Source organism: Arvicola amphibius, chromosome 18 (assembly GCF_903992535.2).
Source record: "Arvicola amphibius chromosome 18, mArvAmp1.2, whole genome shotgun sequence".
NCBI lineage: Eukaryota > Metazoa > Chordata > Mammalia > Rodentia > Cricetidae > Arvicola > Arvicola amphibius.
In genome coordinates, this window is record NC_052064.1 from 17,372,335 (window position 1) to 17,390,629 (window position 18,295).

Sequence of the window (18,295 nt, forward strand, 5' to 3'; positions counted from 1 at the left end):
AAAATAAAGGAAACAGTGAGACAGGTACATCAAGGAAAAATTGTTTCCAGTGATGGTGATGTTCAGACAGCTGACGTGTCTTCTACAGGACAGGCGGTCACTGGTAAAGACTCTTTAGGACCGCTTTTACTGCATTGGACGGTTCGTTTGTGGAGGATCGAGGGAGCAGCATCGTATTTGCGTCAGAAAATATCGCTCAGTATCTACAGTACAAGTAGGAGAACCTAGTTAACACAAGTGTCTACAGCATCTTACACGGCAGGAAGGAAAGGACTTCCTTCAACACTTACCCAAATCCAGTTAATGGATTGAGTTTCTTGGACTAATGAGGCCCAGAGACAAAAAGCCATCGTTGTATGCTGATGAAAACTCGATATTTTGGAAGACATGAATGGCAGTCCTGAAGCTCCCAAGGATATGAAACAATGCAGGGCTTCGCCTGCCCTGTCTCAGCTTCGAGCTCCGTTGGAAGCAGGGCAATGCTGTGCTGTGCAATCTGCGTGGCACACCGGGTAACTACAGGGGAAAGGGCCTTCCCACCAAGTCCTGGGAGCTTTGTTACCAGGCATGACCTCTCAGGAAAGATTGTCAAGATAGATACAAACTCACTCAGATCTTCCATGAGGCCTGGCTTTGACGATACCATCCAAAAGTGTATCCAGAGATTCTTCAGTCAGAACGATGGGCATTCATGGTCCCAGAAGCGACACTATTCGAGTCCATGCTGAGACCCCATCGCTTCTCATTGGTGGGTGGAGCTATCGTGAGGGCGGAGACAAAAAGCGATCTTTTCCGAAATCCTGGAATGAAAGATCGTCATGGCTTCCTCTCCGCCCACTTTCTTCAGAGGTGATGTCACTAAATGTAACCACACCCTTAGGACGCTTTGCTGTTGATATGCAAGCGAGAAAAGGCAGGAAAGTTGTTGGATTCCATGAAGTGAATTTAGAGTCTTAGAAATGTTTTCTTTAAGGTTATATTTTTTATCCAAAAGTTAGTATTTTCCACTAAATAACTGCTTCCTGGGTAAGGCCAGGGTGTGGGGTGTGTGGAGGAGGAGGGGGAGGGTGGCAGTATGTTGGGAGAATACTGGATACCTCGTTACCTTTTTTTTTTTTTAAGATTTATTATGTATACAACATTCTGCCTCAATGTCTGCCCGCACGCCAGAAGAGGGCGTCAGATCTCATTACAGATGGTTGTGAGCCACCATGTGGTTGCTGGGAATTGAACTCATGACCTCCGGAAGAGCAGCCAGTGCTCTTCACCTCTGAGCCATCTCTCCAGCCCCCTCGTTACCTTTTATTCTAGTGGCCTAGTTACATTGCTTCTAGGAACTGAATTTAGAATAAAAAAGAATGGTACATATGTATTTTATGTACTCTCTATGTTAGAGGGCTTTCAAAATGAAAAACTAAAATGAACTATGCCAATCCTGTACATCGAACATAGTAAATAATATAGAATAGCTGTCAGAGTTTTAAAATCCAGTTTATTAAGGTTAGAGTGTAGCCCAATGGTCAGTGTTTGCCTAGCCCAGGGAAGTCCCGGGTTCAACAACATTTATTCATGTAGCTTGGAAGGGACCAAGCAATCCTGTCTTTCAAGAAAATATGAAGGGTGGGATAGTGGTGGTGGGTGCACACCTTTTATCCCAGCACTCGGGAAACAGAGGCAGGCAGATCTCTGGGAGCCTGCCCTACAGAGCGAGTTCCAGAACAGCCAAGGCTACACAGAGAAACCCTGTCTCGAAAAACCAAAAGAAAAAGAAAAACGAAGGAATTGCCTTGGCTTCTAGAGAACACCTGCACAGACAATCGGCCACCCCCATTTACAAGCACACGACTGGACTGGAAAGCCTTCGATTAACAGCGGTCCTGTCTTTCAAGGAGTATACTAACTGTACTAATTCATTCTTGATGAAAACGACCCAGCCCTGTCTTCACACGTCACAATGCTTGGCCTATAAAAACGATCGGCATCAAGATAAACGTGTTTAATTCTTTTCACATCTGGTCTCCTACTCCCAGGCTATGACAGTATTTGTTCTTGTTTCGGGTAAGGGATGATGAATAATTTGTTTTCCGTGCCATTAGGGGTTCATACCAGCTAATGATTAACCACCACTGGTTCTTGGAGAGAGAAGCTGACTGGAGAGCCTTAAACCCATCAGAGTCCCATCTCAGACGTCGCTCAAGAGATTGTACAAATCTAACACAAACAAGAACCAGACGCACGCGTCTAATAACTAGAGACTGGTGCACATCGTGCAATCCATGGATGGACTGCTACTCAGCCGTTACAGTGACATGTTGGTTTGTCATAGGCCCCACTCCAACCTTCAATCTCATGTCACCCCCAGAGGTAGTCACCCTTAATGTTCTCTCGACATTCATCCCAAAATATGCAGACATTCAAAAATTTTTATGCAAAAACGATTGCACTGTTTTTACCAGGTGTATAAGTGTGTTTGTGTATGTGTATGTACAGACAGTTACGGGCCATATGGTGAAGCACACATGTAATGGCAGTTTTATAAGATTGAATAGACTTGCCAGATGTGGTGGTACACACCTCTAATCCCAGCACCTGGAAAGACAGAGCTGGATAGCCTGGCCTATGTAATGAGTTCTAGACCATCCAGGGGTACACGGGGAGATCTGTTCTTAAAAAAAACAAAACAAAACAAAAACAAAAGTGGCCTAGTAACATCATATCCATTTTGGATAAGAACGCTGTACGATGCCTGCATAATGAAATCACCTGACAACCTGTTTCAGAATGTATTAGCATTGTTAATTGATGAGTCAGGCTGATTTCCTCTATCCTGTAATAATACATCAACTGCATATTATGTCTTTTCCTGTGTTTTTTTTTAGTTATTTGGATTCTTTTCGTTAATTATTTTTGTAAACTTCTAACCTGTAGATTCATTTGTCAAACTTTAGAAATGTGTGTGTGTGTGTGTGTGTGTGTGTGCATACATGCATGTGCCCGACAGCCTGAGGTGGCAGAAGAGGGCATCAGATTCCATGGAGCTGGACTTAGGTGGTTTTGAGCCATCTGATAAAGGTGCTAAGAACTGAACCAGGTCCTCCCGAGCAGTCACCCACCCAGGCTTCTCTCCAGCCCTGGTCTCTTTTAACACCAGGTTGTTCTTACAGCTGCATGACCTCTTCTTGAACTAAGTCTGTGTCTCATGTGTGCTCTTATTTACTCTGGCTTCCTTGTGTTTGAGAAAATAAACAAATAAAACTGCTTTCCGACAACAAGCCCATGCTGTCTTGACCTCAAGTGTGGCCCACATCAGCCTCCTGAGTGCTGGGATTAGGGGATGATGATATGTATACCTGGCCCTGCTTTTAAAAACATTCTGGATTTTTCCTTCTATCCAACATACTTTCATTTTTTCAAGTGAAATGCATATAAAGATGGGTGTCTTGTGCTGCTGAATGGCTCAGTAGTAGATCAAGAGCTTGCTGGTGAGCTGGTAGCCTGAGTTCCGCCTCTGGGACCCACGAAAACGTGGGAAAGGAGAGCCGGTCCACAAGGTTGTCCTGTCACACGCATCCCTCCCGTAGCCTTCGCCACACGATAGGAATACATACAGATTTATATCTCTGTAATTCTGGGTTCTGATTTGGAAGGCTTTCCTTACTCCAACATCATACGGTTCTCATAAAGAGCGAGGCATAACCTCTGTCTAGAGCACAGCCCACATCTCTTGCAGCACCTTCAGAACACACTTTTGTGCATTTTTAAAAAAAATCTTTCTTCAGGGATTGGGAGAGGGGATAGCCCTGGCTGTCCTGAAACTTGCTAAGTAGACCAGGCTAACCTCGAACTCAGATATCCACCTGCTTCTGCCTCCCAGGTGCGGGGACTAAAGGCTTGCACCACCACTGCCCAGTTCCAGCTTTGTTTTAACTAACACCCCCTTTGCTGATTTCCATGAGCTGTAGCACTGGTTGCCGACTAAAACACTAAACAGAAAAACAGTTGCCTGGGTTTCATCCAGGATCTACAGATCCAGTTCCGTGCCAGCTTTTGCTCATTCCCCAACCCCTAAAGGTACCATAGCAAAATTTGGCAAAAGGGGCCAGCAAAATGGCTCATTTGGTTAAGGCAGTTGCTATGCAAGCCTGATTCACCTCACATGGTGGGAGAACCAACTCCTGAGATAACTCCCCTGACTTCTGCATGGTATAACATGGAGCAGGTGTATATTCTCTCTCTCTCTCTCTCTCTCTCTCTCTCTCTCTCTCTCTCTCTCTCTCTCTCTCTCTCTCTCTCTCTCTCTCTGTCTCTCTCCTTCCCTCTCCCCACCCCACAAGAACAATTTTTTTTTTTTTTTTCGAGACAGGGTTTCCCTGTAGTTTCTAGAGCCTGTCCTGGAACTAGCTCTTGTAGACCAGGCTGGCCTCGAACTCACAGGAAAGTAAAATGGAGCCAGGCGGTGGTGGCGCACGCCTTTAATCCCAGCACTCGGGAGGCAGAGGCAGGCGGATCTCTGTGAGTTCGAGGCCAGCCTGGTCTACAAGAGCTAGTTCCAGGACAGGCTCTAAAGCTGCAGAGAAACCCTGTCTCGAAAAACCAAAAAAAGAAAAAAAAAAAAAAAAAGAAAAGTAAAATGGGCTATGATTATGAATAGGCAAGATGGCAAATGTATAATATACACACGAGCTGATCCTTGTGAACACAGAAATGTGAACATAAGAGAAAACAAGAGGTGCAGGGCCCGGAGAGACAGATTTTCAGCGGGGGAGAGCACTTTGCTCTTCCAGAGAAGTCAAGCTCAGTTCTGAACACTCAAGTTATGGCTGACAGGAGCCGGTGATCCACCTCCAGTGGGGACAATGCCACTTCTTCTGGCCTCTGAGGTGAACCTGCACTCATGTGCATACCCTCCCCCATATACATACTTAATCAAAACATAAATCTTAAACAAAAAGTGCAACTTAGTTTTATAACCATTCATAAGTCCATTTCCTGGTGATCAAACACCCTTTTCTGACCTCTTTCGGGCACCAGGTACACACATCATGCACAAGTAAGCAGGCAAAACACTCATAAAATAAATAATTTAAACAACAGACCAAACAAAACCCAGTGGTAGAGTACTTCCTAAGCATGTGTGAGGCCAGGAGTCCCATTACCAGAATGTTAAAGAATAAAAGGAAGAGAGAAGGGACTGTGGAGACAGCTCAGTGACTAAAAATATTTGCTATGCAAACATGAAGACTTAAGTTCGAATCCCCCCACCTACATAAAAGCAAGGTATGGTTGCGGGAACCTGAGTTGGGTCGGTCCAGAGAGCAGACTGCAGAACCCTCAGGCTTGGGGTCAAGGAAGGGAATCTGTCTCAAGGAACCAAGACTGAAAGAGGCAGAGGAAGACACCAGCTCCTTCTTCTCAATGTGACACCCGTGTGCCCCCACCCCACATATACACAAACGGAAGAGTGAACAGAAAATGTGCAAAAAAAACAGGTGGGGTGAAAATCTAGTAACTTCCTCTGAGATCTTGGGTGTCTCTGATTTTAGGTCAAACTCCGACCTGCTAGAAAGACAGGAATTCCTTGAGAGCCAGGCAACCTATGCCTAATACCTTGTTTTATGTCTTTTAGCTATGCCATAATTGAATGTGTTGTTCAAGTTATCTTGATTTTAAGAAAAATGTAATTTATACAATAGTTTGGATATTAATGGGAACATTTAAATGTCTCAGAAACTATGAAGCACAATGAAGATACAAGATGATGAAAGTCACCAGGACACGGGAGGCAGAGGCACGTGGATCTGTTTGAGACCAGCCTGGTCTACAGAGTGAGTTCCAGGACAGCTACACACAGAAACCCTGCCTCACCCCTGCCAGCCCCCAAAAACAGATGTTGAAAGCAAAGCGGATAAAGACTGGACTCAATGAGTTCGTTCTTTGTTCTGTCCCCTGGAGGCCAAAGGCCATCATCAGAGGAAAACCAAGATCTCATCCCAAAGGCAGTAAGAGATAGTTTATTCTGAGCCAAATGGCCTGGAAAACCCGAGTTTGGGTGGACCCCAGAGACACGTTCCCCACGGAAGCTATCATGTAAACTGTTAATCACATCCATTGGTGAGGCACGTCAGAGCAGAACAGGGAAAGTCTCGGGTGCCACAGAGTCGGTGGAAGCTGCCGGTCGGTTAAGGGGTTATCTTCTAAAGGTTTCAACTGATAGCCCAAAGAGGCAGGTTAGACGCAGAGTAGGCTGGGACTTGAGAGAGAGCAGGACAATTTGGCTCTGCATATCCCAGCTCTCCCCAACCAGACATTCTGATCCGGCAACCAGTTCACACAAACCACAGTGTGGCTTTTTCAGGGAACTTCAGTCCAAATCACCCAGGTAAATAAAAGTGACTTCCACCGTGGAATAAGAATGAGTGTGTGTGTGTGTGTGTGTGTGTGTGCGTGTGCGTGGACTTCCTAGAAAGTACTCAAAAGCAAAAGCAGCCCTGACAGCTGCCTACACCTGAAGAAGAGAATTATCTGATAATGTTGATAAACTCACAAGATGGCTGGCCCTTGAGAAGACAATGGCTAGTCCCCCCCACACACACCTGAGATGTGATGATTGCAGGTCCCCTGTGCAGTGTTTGGAGCCCAGCCTACATATTTTTATAAAGATCTGCCCTTGCTGGGCTCCAAGCAAGAGATCCGATGACCATGTGAGTCAGCCTTCCCCAACCCGGGGCCAGCACCTGACGGCAATCACACCCAAGCCAATTGTCCAGACGAAACGAACAACTCCATCATTTGACTTGACAGGCCTGGTACCAATAATAACAAACTTGTTGCTACCGGCCTCTTCTCTCGGCTTTCCCAAGTTTGTGCCATTTGAATCTCTGCCTGCTCAGGGTCTGCAGACCGGGAAAATTAACTTGTCTGTCTTTTAACAACTCTGTTTGGCTTAAGGCACCAAACGGGACTGCGTGTACCGCAAAGAAGATGAATAAATAACAAATAGTGGTGGAAAACGTTTGTCGCTAGGCTGTGAGAGCACAAGGCCACCTCTCGGTTGTACTTAAGCAATTCGATGAAGAGGCATTTTTAAAAATCCATTGAATAACACGTGGCAGCAACAACTAACCCAAAGTCAATTGAATCAGTGACGCGGAAGAGGCCCTGAGACTTTCAGAGTGACAGCCAGAACTGAAGCTCGTCTTTCTGTCGTGAAGACAGAAGAAAAAAAACAAAACAAAACATATATTGCTGGTGTTACAAGCTCGAGCTGGGGGGTGGGGTGAGGGTGGGGGTGTCGTTTCCCTTTTCTGTAGCTGTGCAGAGCGGATGCACTGTCCGGCAGGAATGCGAAGCTCCTAACGAGCTCCGCTCCGGCCACAGCGGTGGAAGGGAAGGGGTGGGGGAGGGGCGCCATAAGGCTCCAGCTGATCTCAGAATCCGGCCAGCGCGTTCCCGCTTCCTAACGGCCTCGAAATGATTTACACGAGCAGAAGGTGTGCCTTGGCGGGGTCCAGCTGGCCTTCGCGTCACGGTGAGTTTTATTCTGCGTTTTTTCCCCCCTCCCGTGCCCGTTTGAAAGAGGCTTCTACTTCTCTCCACCCCTCCCGCTTAGCCCTGTAAAGTTTGTTTTCAAACCGTTAAACCCGGTTTCCATTTCGGCCGCCTGCGGATCGCAATTCGTGAGCCAGGCTGACTTGGAGAAAAGAAAAAAGCTACCTTTGTGTACATAATGAGAGCCACCGCGTGGGCGCGGGTAACCGCCGGGAAGGAACGTTTCGGCCTCGCGCTGCCGCGGCTGGGTTTAGCCGACCCGAGGCGGGTCCCGTGGAGCGGCCCCGAAGCCACTGTCCCAAGTTAGCAAACAAAGCGACTAGGCAGTCCCCGCCGGGCCCGAACCGGACTCCTGCCACTCACGCGGTCCAGCTCCTCCTCCTCGCGTCTTTCTTTCCCTCCTCTCCAGAGTCCCCAGCGGACGTGAGCCACCAATCCCAGCCACAAACAACCCTTCAAAAACCAGACAGAGGCGGCCCTCCAACGGGCGGCTCCCTCCCCGCATCACATCAGTCCCGCACCCGGGCGCAGCAGCTGAGTCATCGCCAGCCAGGTCCCGGAAAGCTCTGCGACCCGGGCAGTTTGCAGAGGGGGTTGCCAGCCGGTGGGTTCTGTCTGTCTCCCCGGACACGGTCCTGCAACCGCCTCCTGCTTTAATTTCCGCGCGTGCACTCTGCAAACCACCGGGGAGCGCGCGGGGTGCGGTGGGGGTAGGGTAGCTTTAAGGTTCCTGCCTCACAGTGGCGCTTCCCGCAGTTGGTTCATTTTGGAAAAAGTATCCCAAGCTTCCTTAACTCTGGGTTTTTAACGCACTCCCCTGAGGGGTTGTCTTTGGGAAGGGGGCGCGGCGAAGGCACGCGTTAATTTCCAACGTAATCGTAAACAGACTCCAAAGTCTAGCGGGTCATTCTGTGGCCGCCTTAGTGTGACTCGGCTTTAACCTTGTTTTCTCCGGGATGTCTCCTCCTGCCGGATCTCCACCGAGGTCACAAAACCAGAACAGCCACAGAGCCGAAACTGGAGACAGACACTGGCGCTGACGTCGCTGCTCGGCTTATTTACGTTTGGGGTTTTTCTTTACTTTTTTTTTTTAAGTAATGGGGAAAGTCTTCTGTGACATGTGACAGTTGGTTTGCTTTTTTTTTTTTTTTTTTTTTTTTTTTTTTTTTTTTAACTAATGGGCATAGGTGAAAACTAGACCCAGAAGTGCGGGCATGCGCATCTTGAAATCAGCCAAAACAGCATCTGGGTTGTATTTGGGGCGGGGGTGGGGGGATTCATAGTTGAACTCCTATTGGAGCGCCCCTCTCAAGCAAAATAAACCAATAGGAACGAGTGTGTACTTAATGGCTAGTTTCTGTTTGAAATACTGAAGGGTGAAGGGGGGTATCCTCTGGTAGGGATTGTAGCCCACAAAGTTAGACACTGTTTACCGAAACGGACGAGCAGCCCCGGCGTGGTCAACCCTTTTCTACAAAGGTGGGCGGCGCGCGTGGGGGGGGGTAGTAGCGGGGCACACACGCGCCCCAGTCATCCCCAAGCCCAGACGTTTAAAGACCATGTGAGCATGACAAGTGTCTATCCCCAACGTGTTAGATTTCGAAACTGTCTTGCAATCCAATCCGGAACTCAGAGCCTGGGGTAACAGACGTTCGCCTAGGGTGCCTAAGTTTGTGTCTCATTCTCCCCCCCACCCCCGCGCCCTTCACCTCCACACACACCTCCCACTGTCAAGAAGAGTCCACGAGGAGAAGGGTGCGCCGCGCCCGCGTGTCAATGGCAGCTGCGCCTACTGGAAGAAGTTGGTTCTTGCCCGGAATACTTTTCCTCCGGTGCCCCACCCCTTGAATCAGCAGCCGCTGCCTCTTGCGGCTGGAGCAGGGACAAGTGGAGTTTGGGGCAGCTGTCAAAAACAAGGGTGGGGGTGTCTTTTCTTCTCTGGGATGGACCGGAATGAAGGAGGAGGTGTCCTTAACTCTCTCCCCATCTGTTGCAAACTAAAAGCACTCTTCGCCCGGGAGGAAAGGCCCCGGAGGAGAAACCGGTGTGGCCGCCGAGGTCTGAGGGATGTGGACGGCATCAGCGCTTCAGGCAGGCAGGCATGACCCTGTTTCTGGGCTCCGCCACCCCAGAGAGGGACCAGTGACCGCGGCCCCCCCGGATCAGGGCTGTTGAGCTGGAAGGTGCGGGGGAGGGGCAGAGGAGCGGCTGGGCGGGCGGGGGACTGGGCGGGCGGCTGGGGGCGGAGGCAGGACCTCCTGTACCTTCCCTCTGCTCTCTCACTCTGACAGCGCCGAGGTGCGCGGAGTGGAGCGGGAAACAAAGGAGTTGGGTAGGGAGGGGAGTGAGTTGGGCCAGAGAGAGCCCCCGGCTGGCTGCCAGAAGATCCTGGCTGGAGGAAGCCCAAGTGTCACTTGAATTCCAACCCAGGAGTCAGCGCCTGGGACCCAAGCACCTTGTGTAGCAATAGTGGCTGGAATACTCTTCTGTAAGTTACCGGAGCGCCAGTAAAGGAGGATCATCGCCCGCCCCCCCGCCACTCCGACTGCTGGCCCCTAGAAACCCCAGCTTAACCTCTCGCTGGGACGGGAGTTCCAGAATGAAAAGCAAAAAGGGTAAGGTTGCGGTGGGCTGTGAGCACCCGGGGCTTCAGTGCGGGACATGTGCGGGCCGCGCTGGATCGGGGGACACTGACTTGGTGGACTTTTCCGCCCAGTGGCACCCGGGCCGGAGAAGTGGCCGATCTCTTTGTTGAGGCTGTGTCTCGAATGGCAGTTGCTGTTCTTTTCCTTCTAGACACAACACGAGGGGCTGTTGTGGGGAACAGCCTCACCACGCTGCTGGCACGTTGTCAAGAAACACGCTCTGCGCCTTGTTTGTGCGCCTCCAAGTTTCATTGTCTTCACTGACACCCCATGCTCGATCCAGCCGCCGCGTGGTCTCTAGTGCTGTTTTCTGGGACGGGGTGTGGGCTGGGTGTTTAAGGGTCCCCTCACACCTCGCGTTCCCCTGTGGAGGGTCGTTGGCGCATTCCAGCCACCTTACCCTTTGTCTAAAAGTTCGGTTCCGGGTGCTCTCACTCCTTACCAGACCACGGTACTGTTTCTTAGGGATGTGGTTGGCTTTTTTTTTTTTTTTTTCACTATCAAAAGAATGTGATCCAGGACCCACACATCATTCTAGGGCGAGGGAAGCTGGACTTTTAAGATTACTAGCCTCTAAAAGTTTTCCCACGATGAATTTAGCACAGCGTGAGCTGTTGGAACGCTAGGACCATGCAGTCAAAATGTGTTCAAGTGTGACAAGCAGGCTTGGTTGTAAGTGCAAAGAGCGAAACTGTCATTGTTTCCACCACGCTTTACAACTAAAACTTGCCGTCAGTCTGGTTTAAAAACAAAATACACAGGGGAGAGGAAAAAAAAAAAACCCCGAAAGGTCAAAAGCCTGTGAAGTCCCTTTTGAAGCTAACTTTGGAATCCCTGACTGGGAGGTCCCTCGAGTGTTCAGTCGTGGACTAGAGTTGGCTTTTCTGTTGTGATTTATGTGGGGTGGTTCAAAACAGAAGTTAATCGCTTGGGGAAGCTGGCGGGGGGGGGGGGGGGGGGCGGGGGCGCTGCTGCGCATGCCCAAGAGCTTCCTCGAGTTTGTTACTCCACATTCTTTCAGACCCAGACCGCCACTGCAGTTCCAACGACTGCAGTTCCAACGGAACACGGTTACGGAACACGGTTACGGTGGCCACCTCCCGTACACACACACACACACCCCGGGGTTCCTCCCCGCTCTCTTCCTTATAGAGTTGTGCTGATGTAGTTCCGTAGGAGACCCTGAAACACACGGAACTCATGAAGACCCCGGGTACTTGGTTAAGTAGGCCGCCTTGCCCATCTCCATCCTGGCACAGGGAGAGCTTGGGCGCTTAGAGTTGGAAGAGTTTAACTGAGCTTTGGGGAAGGCTTCGGGATCCTCTGCAGAGTCGTGTCACTGACGAGACTGACAGATGTAGACCTGGTGGGAGGTGTTCTGTTCCAGTAGCATCTACATGAGGTGTTTTGGTTTTGAGTAGTTCTCGGTGCGGTGCGGAATGCGAAGCCGGGATTCCGTGGGTGGGAAGGGGGACCGGCTACTAGCCTCCTCCTTCTTGGGTGTCCCCTTCCTTAGATGCAAGGTCTGGGGAAAACATCAGAGGTCCCCAGCCCAGAGCGCGTGGGTCCCGCAAGTCAATCCCCAACTCGTGGAAACAATGAACGGTGACGTGTTGGAGGGGAAACTTTGCGGCAGCCGCTTCAGAGCTTATGGTGGGGAGGCTGCTGAGGTTGCTCGGGCTCCTTTCCCTTTTTAGGTTTCCCCAGCACATGGTCTGAATGGGGGCAGACCCCTAAGGCCGTGAGCCCCATTGTTCCATTTCGAGTTCCTTAGGGACCCTGGTCCAGCTTAGTTGCTAACTTGTACAGTAGGGGTTGAAGAACTCCAAAGAACAAAAGCTGCTTGCTCTCCTCCGGCTCCTCCCTCAACTGCGAGCCTCTACAGCCCTGCCTTCCCCCTGCTGGAGACTACCTGGGAGGGGAGGGCCAGCTTCCCTGTCCTTGGGCCTGGAGTGTTTAAACCTGTCCGCCTATTGTCTGTCTTAGGAAAGTCTGAACATCTTTCAACTTCAGAACAAAGACTGGTCTGACAATAAAGTGCCTTCGTAGAAAGCAGAAAGCCGAGACAGCCCGAAAGAGCTCCCAAAATGGCTTCGGAACTGGCTGGGAGAAGGCTCGACTTGGAAACCCCCAAGTGTCCTCACAGGGTCTCCAAGCCCCGTTGAATCAGTTTAGGGCCGTGCTGCGCTGTGGATTTAGTGACTTGGGTGTGAAGTTCCATCCGAGTTACTTGTCCAAAGGGGAGACTTGTTGAGTTTGTTTATCCTTAAACTTTTCCTTTGATCTTTCTCCACATTCTTTTTCTAGTCTCCATTAGATCTTTAAAACCCAAGCTTTCCCACCACCCAACCTTGTTACAGAGGTTCAGAAAAAGAAAGTGAAGAAGCAAGATTTGCTTCTTAGCGCCATGGGATCCACAGGCCATCTTGTGGCTTTCTGAACAACATTTCCTTGTATGTGGGTAGAGTAAGAGGCTTGTGATTCTGTCCCACACCCACCTCTCTCCCTCCCCAACCGCATTTTTTTTTTTTTTTTCAAAAAGTGTAAGTAAAGCGAGACTATTGGAAACAAGTCCTGACCGGGAAACTTTTCAAAAGCTCTGTTACAGTAGGAAATGAGTAACAAGGAAAAAAGCCTGTGTTTTTCCAAGTCGAGCCACAATCGGGAGCGAGTTTTAATGAAAACAGCTCTGACAGTAGCAAGCGTGGTCTAGCAACGCTGAACACATCAGCTGGCGCGCCCAAGGCACCAAGTCTTAACTTCCTGTTCCTTCAGCCTTTGTGCATGCTTTGGAAATGTTTGTAAAGAAGGCTTGCCTTCTTTCTTTCTTTCTTTCTTTCTTTCTTTCTTTCTTTCTTTCTTTCTTTCTTTCTCCTCCCTCCCCCTCCTTTTCCCCTCCTTCCTTCCTACCTTTTTTTCTTTCTCAAATGAACAGGGGCGGCAGTTTGGTGTTGCTTAACTGAAACCTGCTTTGTGTCCTTAGACCAATTCTGAAAGATCATGCATGCTTTTTGTCAAACTCCAGTGATCAGATGAAAGGGCGGGCGTTAGGGGTTTTTTGTTTCAAGCACTTTGTTATTACCAATTTACAGTTGGGAATTAACTGCTCAATGAGCAAGTTTCACACTTTTCCCCTCCTAGATTTAAAAAGAGGGGGCAGGGAATAGAGTGCCTGGCTTTTCTGAAGTTGGGGGAGTTGAAGCAAACTGCTTTATTCAAATGCTGTTAGTTACCCAATTAACCTGACATGTTTAAGAGTGAGATTTCCTTAGTTATCAAAGCAAATGTGAAACAGGAACTCATTTATAGTCGAAGGTGGTTTTTTAAAATGGTTTTTCACCCATATTTCAATATGGGACTTTTAAATTTTCTCAAATTCTGTACAATGAAAGTGCTTTCGGTTTTAAAAATTGCCTTTTCTTTAGAGTTTTTTTTTCCTCAGAGCATTAATTGCATTTTTAAGAAGGGACACTTGACTTGTGAGGCAGTTAAAAATGGAGGGTTCTTGTGGTTTATTATGGCAGTTTGTTAAGCCTTAAGCTACAGTGAATTTGCAAAATCATCTGTCTCTTTTGTTAGAACTTGCTTTTACTTTGTCTGGGGGATTTGGGCTTTTCCTGTAGGAATGCCTTCTAGCACCTTCTGCCCCCTGCAGGCAAGGCTAGAAATGTGTCAACAAAGTCAGTCTGCTCCTGGTTGTAAAATAAATTCCTTTAAAATTTATGGAGTTGATGTTTCACTGTGAAGAATATCTGTTTTTATTTTCTAGATCAGTAAAAGAGCTCAATTAAGATTGGATAAAAAGCTATACAAAGCTTAGAAAAGATACATTTTTGCAAACTTTGCCCTCAAATAGAAAGCTTCATATATTATAAACTTTACATTGCCTGACTTTTAGATTTAAAAGCAGTTACTAGCATTTGTTAGATTAAAGGCCTTAAGGTTCAAAATGATGCTAAAATGTCTGTAAAAGTCAAGCTGGCCTGAATTTTCATTGGACTGTGATTTAAATATTCTGTAGGGTTTGTGAATTCTTAACATTTCTGGCAGGATTAAAGCATTTATCACCAAAATGGTTTCCTCTGTGGGTCGCATATTCAATTTTCTTTGTCATGGAAGAATTAAAGACTGATGGGCAGGGTAGCATTGCAGGTTCATATCTAAGTACACAAAAATGCACATTGCTTGCTCTCAGCAGCAAATCTTTCATGGAAGGAGAGACACATTTTCAACCTTAGTCACTGGATAGTGTCTCTAGGTAGCAGTGACCTCAAAGACAAGGTTGTGGGATACATTCCCCTTCCTATTTCAAGTGTGAAAACTTCTTACTCCCTTCGAGTGTCAGGTTGGCTTTTCTAAGCATCATGTTAGAAATACAAAAGTTTCCTCTCAATTGGCTACAGCAAGAAAGACTCTTTGAGAATTGGTTGGTTGAGGGCCTGTCCCATGGCAGTGGTAGTCTCTGACTGCTTCTCCAGGCCTTTCTGCAGAGACCTTGGCTCAGACTGAAAGCTTCACAGGGACATAGACTAGTGTAAGCAGACGAGCTCCGAGATGGTAGCCCTGCTGGTGAAAGTCACTGACGTGGACCTCGTCCTTTCGCAGGCCTTGTTGCAGCTTCTGGCAGTGAGACTGAGGATGAAGACAGCATGGATATTCCCCTGGACCTGTCCTCTTCAGCGGCCTCAGGCAAGAGGAGGAGGAGAGGCAATCTGCCCAAGGAGTCTGTTCAGATCCTGCGGGACTGGCTGTATGAACACAGATACAATGCGTATCCCTCCGAGCAAGAGAAAGCCCTGCTCTCCCAGCAGACACACCTGTCCACGCTGCAGGTAAGGGGAAAAGCTAAAGGTTAGCACCAGGACTTCACCCCTGCGCTGCCAGGCTTCCATCCCAAGCCTCCCCCCTAACGTGTGCATATGTTTGTTTTATTTACCATCAGACACTTTATAGCATTCCCGTGTGTCATTTCAGTAAGCTCTTCCCTAATCTAGAGGAAGCGAGAAACAGGACCTTCCCATTTCAAACTTCATAGTGTGAAAAGCTAATAATTGGCTATTTATAGAGGACAGAAACACTTGGCACTCATCTGTCAGGAAGCATTTCCTTCAGTGCCTGAAAGAGCCTATGCAATGTGTATTGAAAAGGAGGTTAAACCTTACTCTATTGCCCAGGAAACTGGTTTGATATTTAAACAAGGACAGACCTCAGTGAGGTAATTCGTGTTATGTCTGTTGACACAGTCATTTGAACGGAGAGAAATCAGTTACTGGGGGGTGTGGCCTCTTTTATACAGGAAAAGCTTTCCTGTAGTTGATTAACTTAAATGCTAGGGCAGTAGGTAGTAGGTTGAAGCAGACTAAAGGTGAACCTTCCTTAAAGTTATTTTCAAGTATTTGAGATCTTATGCCTTTCCCTTGCTCCTGAAAGGGTTTGTGGATGACGGCACATCCATAGCAAATTTGTCCTTAGGGCAGGCTGACTCAGCTTAAATGCCTTGCAATAACTTGTAAGTCCCTTGTTGCTGTTGTTGGGTCCCTCACCTGCTAGGCAAATGTTCTACCATTGATTGGACTACCTCCTTAGTCCCAGATAAGCCCTTTTATGCCTCCTTTAACTCAGAGAGAGAGGTCAGTTAGGCACCCTACATAGGATGTTTTCAAAACCTGTTTGTCGAGTGCGCAGAGCAAGTGTTGAAGCAGATCCCTGTGGTTTCAGGTCTGTAACTGGTTCATCAACGCCCGCCGCAGGCTCCTCCCTGACATGCTGAGAAAGGATGGCAAAGATCCAAATCAGTTCACAATTTCCCGCCGTGGGGCCAAGATTTCAGAAGCTAGTTCTGTGGAAGCTGCAATGGGTATCAAAAACTTCATGCCGGCTCTAGATGAGAGCCCGTTTCATTCCTGCACAGTTGGACCCAACCCAACCCTAGGGAGGCCAGTGTCTCCCAAGCCTTCCTCTCCGGGATCCATTTTGGCTCGCCCTTCAGTGATCTGCCATACCACTGTGACTGCCCTGAAAGATGGGCCTTTCTCTCTCTGCCAGCCGGTTGGTGTGGGACAGAGCACAGACGTACAGCCAATAACAGCCAGCAGCTTCACAGACACCTCTCTCGTGTACCCTGAGGACACTTGCAAATCTGGACCGAGTCCAAACCCTCAGAGTGGCCTTTTCAACACTCCTCCCCCTACTCCGCCGGACCTCAACCAGGATTTTAGCGGATTCCAGCTCCTAGTGGATGTTGCACTCAAACGAGCAGCAGAGATGGAGCTTCAGGCCAAACTCACAGCTTAACCCTTTTTCATACGAAACAGTTCTCCACAATATGGTCCTGACTGTCAGAGTGATGGCAAGAGATGCATTATTTTATATATTTTTCTATTAATATTTGCACATGGGATTGCTCAAACGAAGCTTCCTGTTACTAAGATGTCTTCAATGGAATGCAGTCATTCATTCCAAGAACTACAAACTAAAGCTACTGTAGAAACCGAGGGTTTTCTTTTAAAAATGTTTCTTGGTAGATTTTTCATAATGTGAGACGGTTCCCAATATCATGTGATCTTCTCCCCACTCCTTTTTTTGATGTTTTTTTTTTTTTTCCAGACTGTGCAATACTTAGAAGCCGTAGTGTCTTTCTATTTCCATGTGGAACAGGATGCCCACATACAGTCTAATGAATACATTTTCAGTTTTTTTTAAGATTCAAGCAAGTATGAATCTAGTTGTTGGATATCTTTTCATGATGTAATAAAGTATTTTCTTTAAAAGTTATTGCAATGAAGAGTACTTTCTTGAAGGAAGCATTTAGACCCCAGCAGGAATATAATACACCCACGAGCAGGAAGTGGGGGCAGGGAGGAGTGTGACTTAGAGGTGTGTGTCACTGCTTTGAAGAGGCCGTGGACAACAAACCAGTATGAATAAACAGGATGTGTGTGATATTTACTCTTGATTGGAGAGGGAGCTGGCCCTTCAGTCTTTGCTTAGATTGACAAATTGCACAGAGGTTATCAGCATTTAAGTATTAGATATCACTACATCAGTGAGCTGCTGCATCTTTCAGACAGGCCCATGTTAAATGAAAGGCTTCAAGAGACTGGTCATAGTTTCCTATGTCTTTCTAGTATTAATTCTGGTGGTCCAGGTGGTCCAGGCTTTTGCATCTGAATGCAGCACTCATTTGTGGAGAAGTCACCTTTGACACACTTTTAAAGTGTTTTCCAGGATGCTGGCATGACCGGGAAAGTGCTGGCTCCAATGATACTCTGAGTTTATGAAGCTTTCCAGGGTCATAAGTTTGAAAAAATGGTGCCATGTATACAAGTGGAGTTTGTTGGGACAGGAAATTACTTACACTTACAAAGCCTGGTTGGTCAGAAGGGAATTGGTTGTGCTCCTTTCGGTTGTCACATGCCACAGAACCATTCTGACAAAGTCATGCTTAGTGTGAAGTTCCTTTGTTGCTAAAGCCCTGTCCTCTATCCCACGGCCTGAACTGTCCAGAGTCTGAGGGTGCATCACGGCTTCTCTGTGGTGGTTTTAAACAGGAGCAAATTCTCACACAGTGAAGTTTACCTAAGTGTGAACGTGGCTGCTATAGAAAAAGATGCACTCAAAAGGTTTCTGTGTAAGCGAAACAGAAAAACTTAATCAGTGACCAGCCTAGAAGTATAACAAAATGAAGAAAAAGTCTTCCAGCCAGTGGGGTTCTGTCAAATGGCTGCCTGGCCATAGTACAAACTAATTGAAGGTGGTTAAAGAATTGTGCTTACGTCAGAGCTGGAACAAAGGTCACTAACTTTGCTTTAAATCCAACCGCCTATCCATGTTATGCTGTTACATTAAAAGACAGCGAAAAGAACCCCAAAACTAAAGCTGGGGAGGGAGGTAGCTCAGGACTAGAGTACACAAGGCCAGCCCAAAAATTGGCAAGGTTAAGGGTCAATGAGGCCTGAAGCCCACGTTTTATGCAGTTCTCATTTGAGCGCTATAGATCCTAGTTATCAATTGCTAATGTAAATATAAGCCATTGTGTGGAAACGTGTAACTCAAAAGCTTGTATATCAGCTGGGCATGGTGTCACACCTGTAACCCAGCCT

General features: G+C 47.7%; 1 protein-coding gene and 1 long non-coding RNA gene across 7 annotated transcripts; one reads left to right on the top strand and one right to left on the bottom strand.

Moving 5' to 3' along the window:
• Nucleotides 1-19: 19 nt before the first annotated feature.
• Nucleotides 20-8,448, bottom strand: LOC119803830. Of its 3 annotated transcripts, XR_005283740.1 has the most exons (3): nucleotides 7,714-8,428; nucleotides 291-800; nucleotides 20-203 (listed from the first exon to the last, which is right to left on the bottom strand). It is a non-coding gene; the product is annotated as an uncharacterized LOC119803830 (long non-coding RNA). The 3 variants fall into 3 exon arrangements; XR_005283739.1 differs by having other exon boundaries at nucleotides 20-758; nucleotides 7,714-8,448; XR_005283738.1 differs by having other exon boundaries at nucleotides 20-800; nucleotides 7,714-8,448.
• Nucleotides 7,416-16,967, top strand: Tgif1 (TGFB induced factor homeobox 1). Of its 4 annotated transcripts, XM_038315256.2 has the most exons (4): nucleotides 9,167-9,731; nucleotides 9,979-10,163; nucleotides 14,799-15,025; nucleotides 15,912-16,967. In XM_038315256.2, the coding sequence occupies exons 2-4, from the start codon at nucleotides 10,148-10,150 to the stop codon at nucleotides 16,485-16,487; spliced, it is 819 nt and encodes a 272-aa protein (XP_038171184.1). In that variant the 5' UTR covers nucleotides 9,167-9,731; nucleotides 9,979-10,147; the 3' UTR covers nucleotides 16,488-16,967. The 4 variants fall into 4 exon arrangements, with proteins under 4 accessions (XP_038171182.1, XP_038171184.1, XP_038171185.1 ...); XM_038315254.2 differs by lacking the exons at nucleotides 9,167-9,731; nucleotides 9,979-10,163 and adding an exon at nucleotides 7,416-7,528; XM_038315257.2 differs by lacking the exon at nucleotides 9,979-10,163.
• The last annotated feature ends 1,328 nt before the right edge of the window (nucleotides 16,968-18,295 follow it).

Excerpts from the sequence above, each read along its gene's own strand:
- Tgif1 (XM_038315254.2), top strand. The coding sequence starts at position 7,471 with ATGATTTACACGAGCAGAAGGTGTGCCTTGGCGGGGTCCAGCTGGCCT. Across the intron at positions 7,529-14,798 it reads CAGCTGGCCTTCGCGTCACG|GCCTTGTTGCAGCTTCTGGC; the intron begins GTGAGTTTTATT and ends GTCCTTTCGCAG. Across the intron at positions 15,026-15,911 it reads CACACCTGTCCACGCTGCAG|GTCTGTAACTGGTTCATCAA; the intron begins GTAAGGGGAAAA and ends CTGTGGTTTCAG.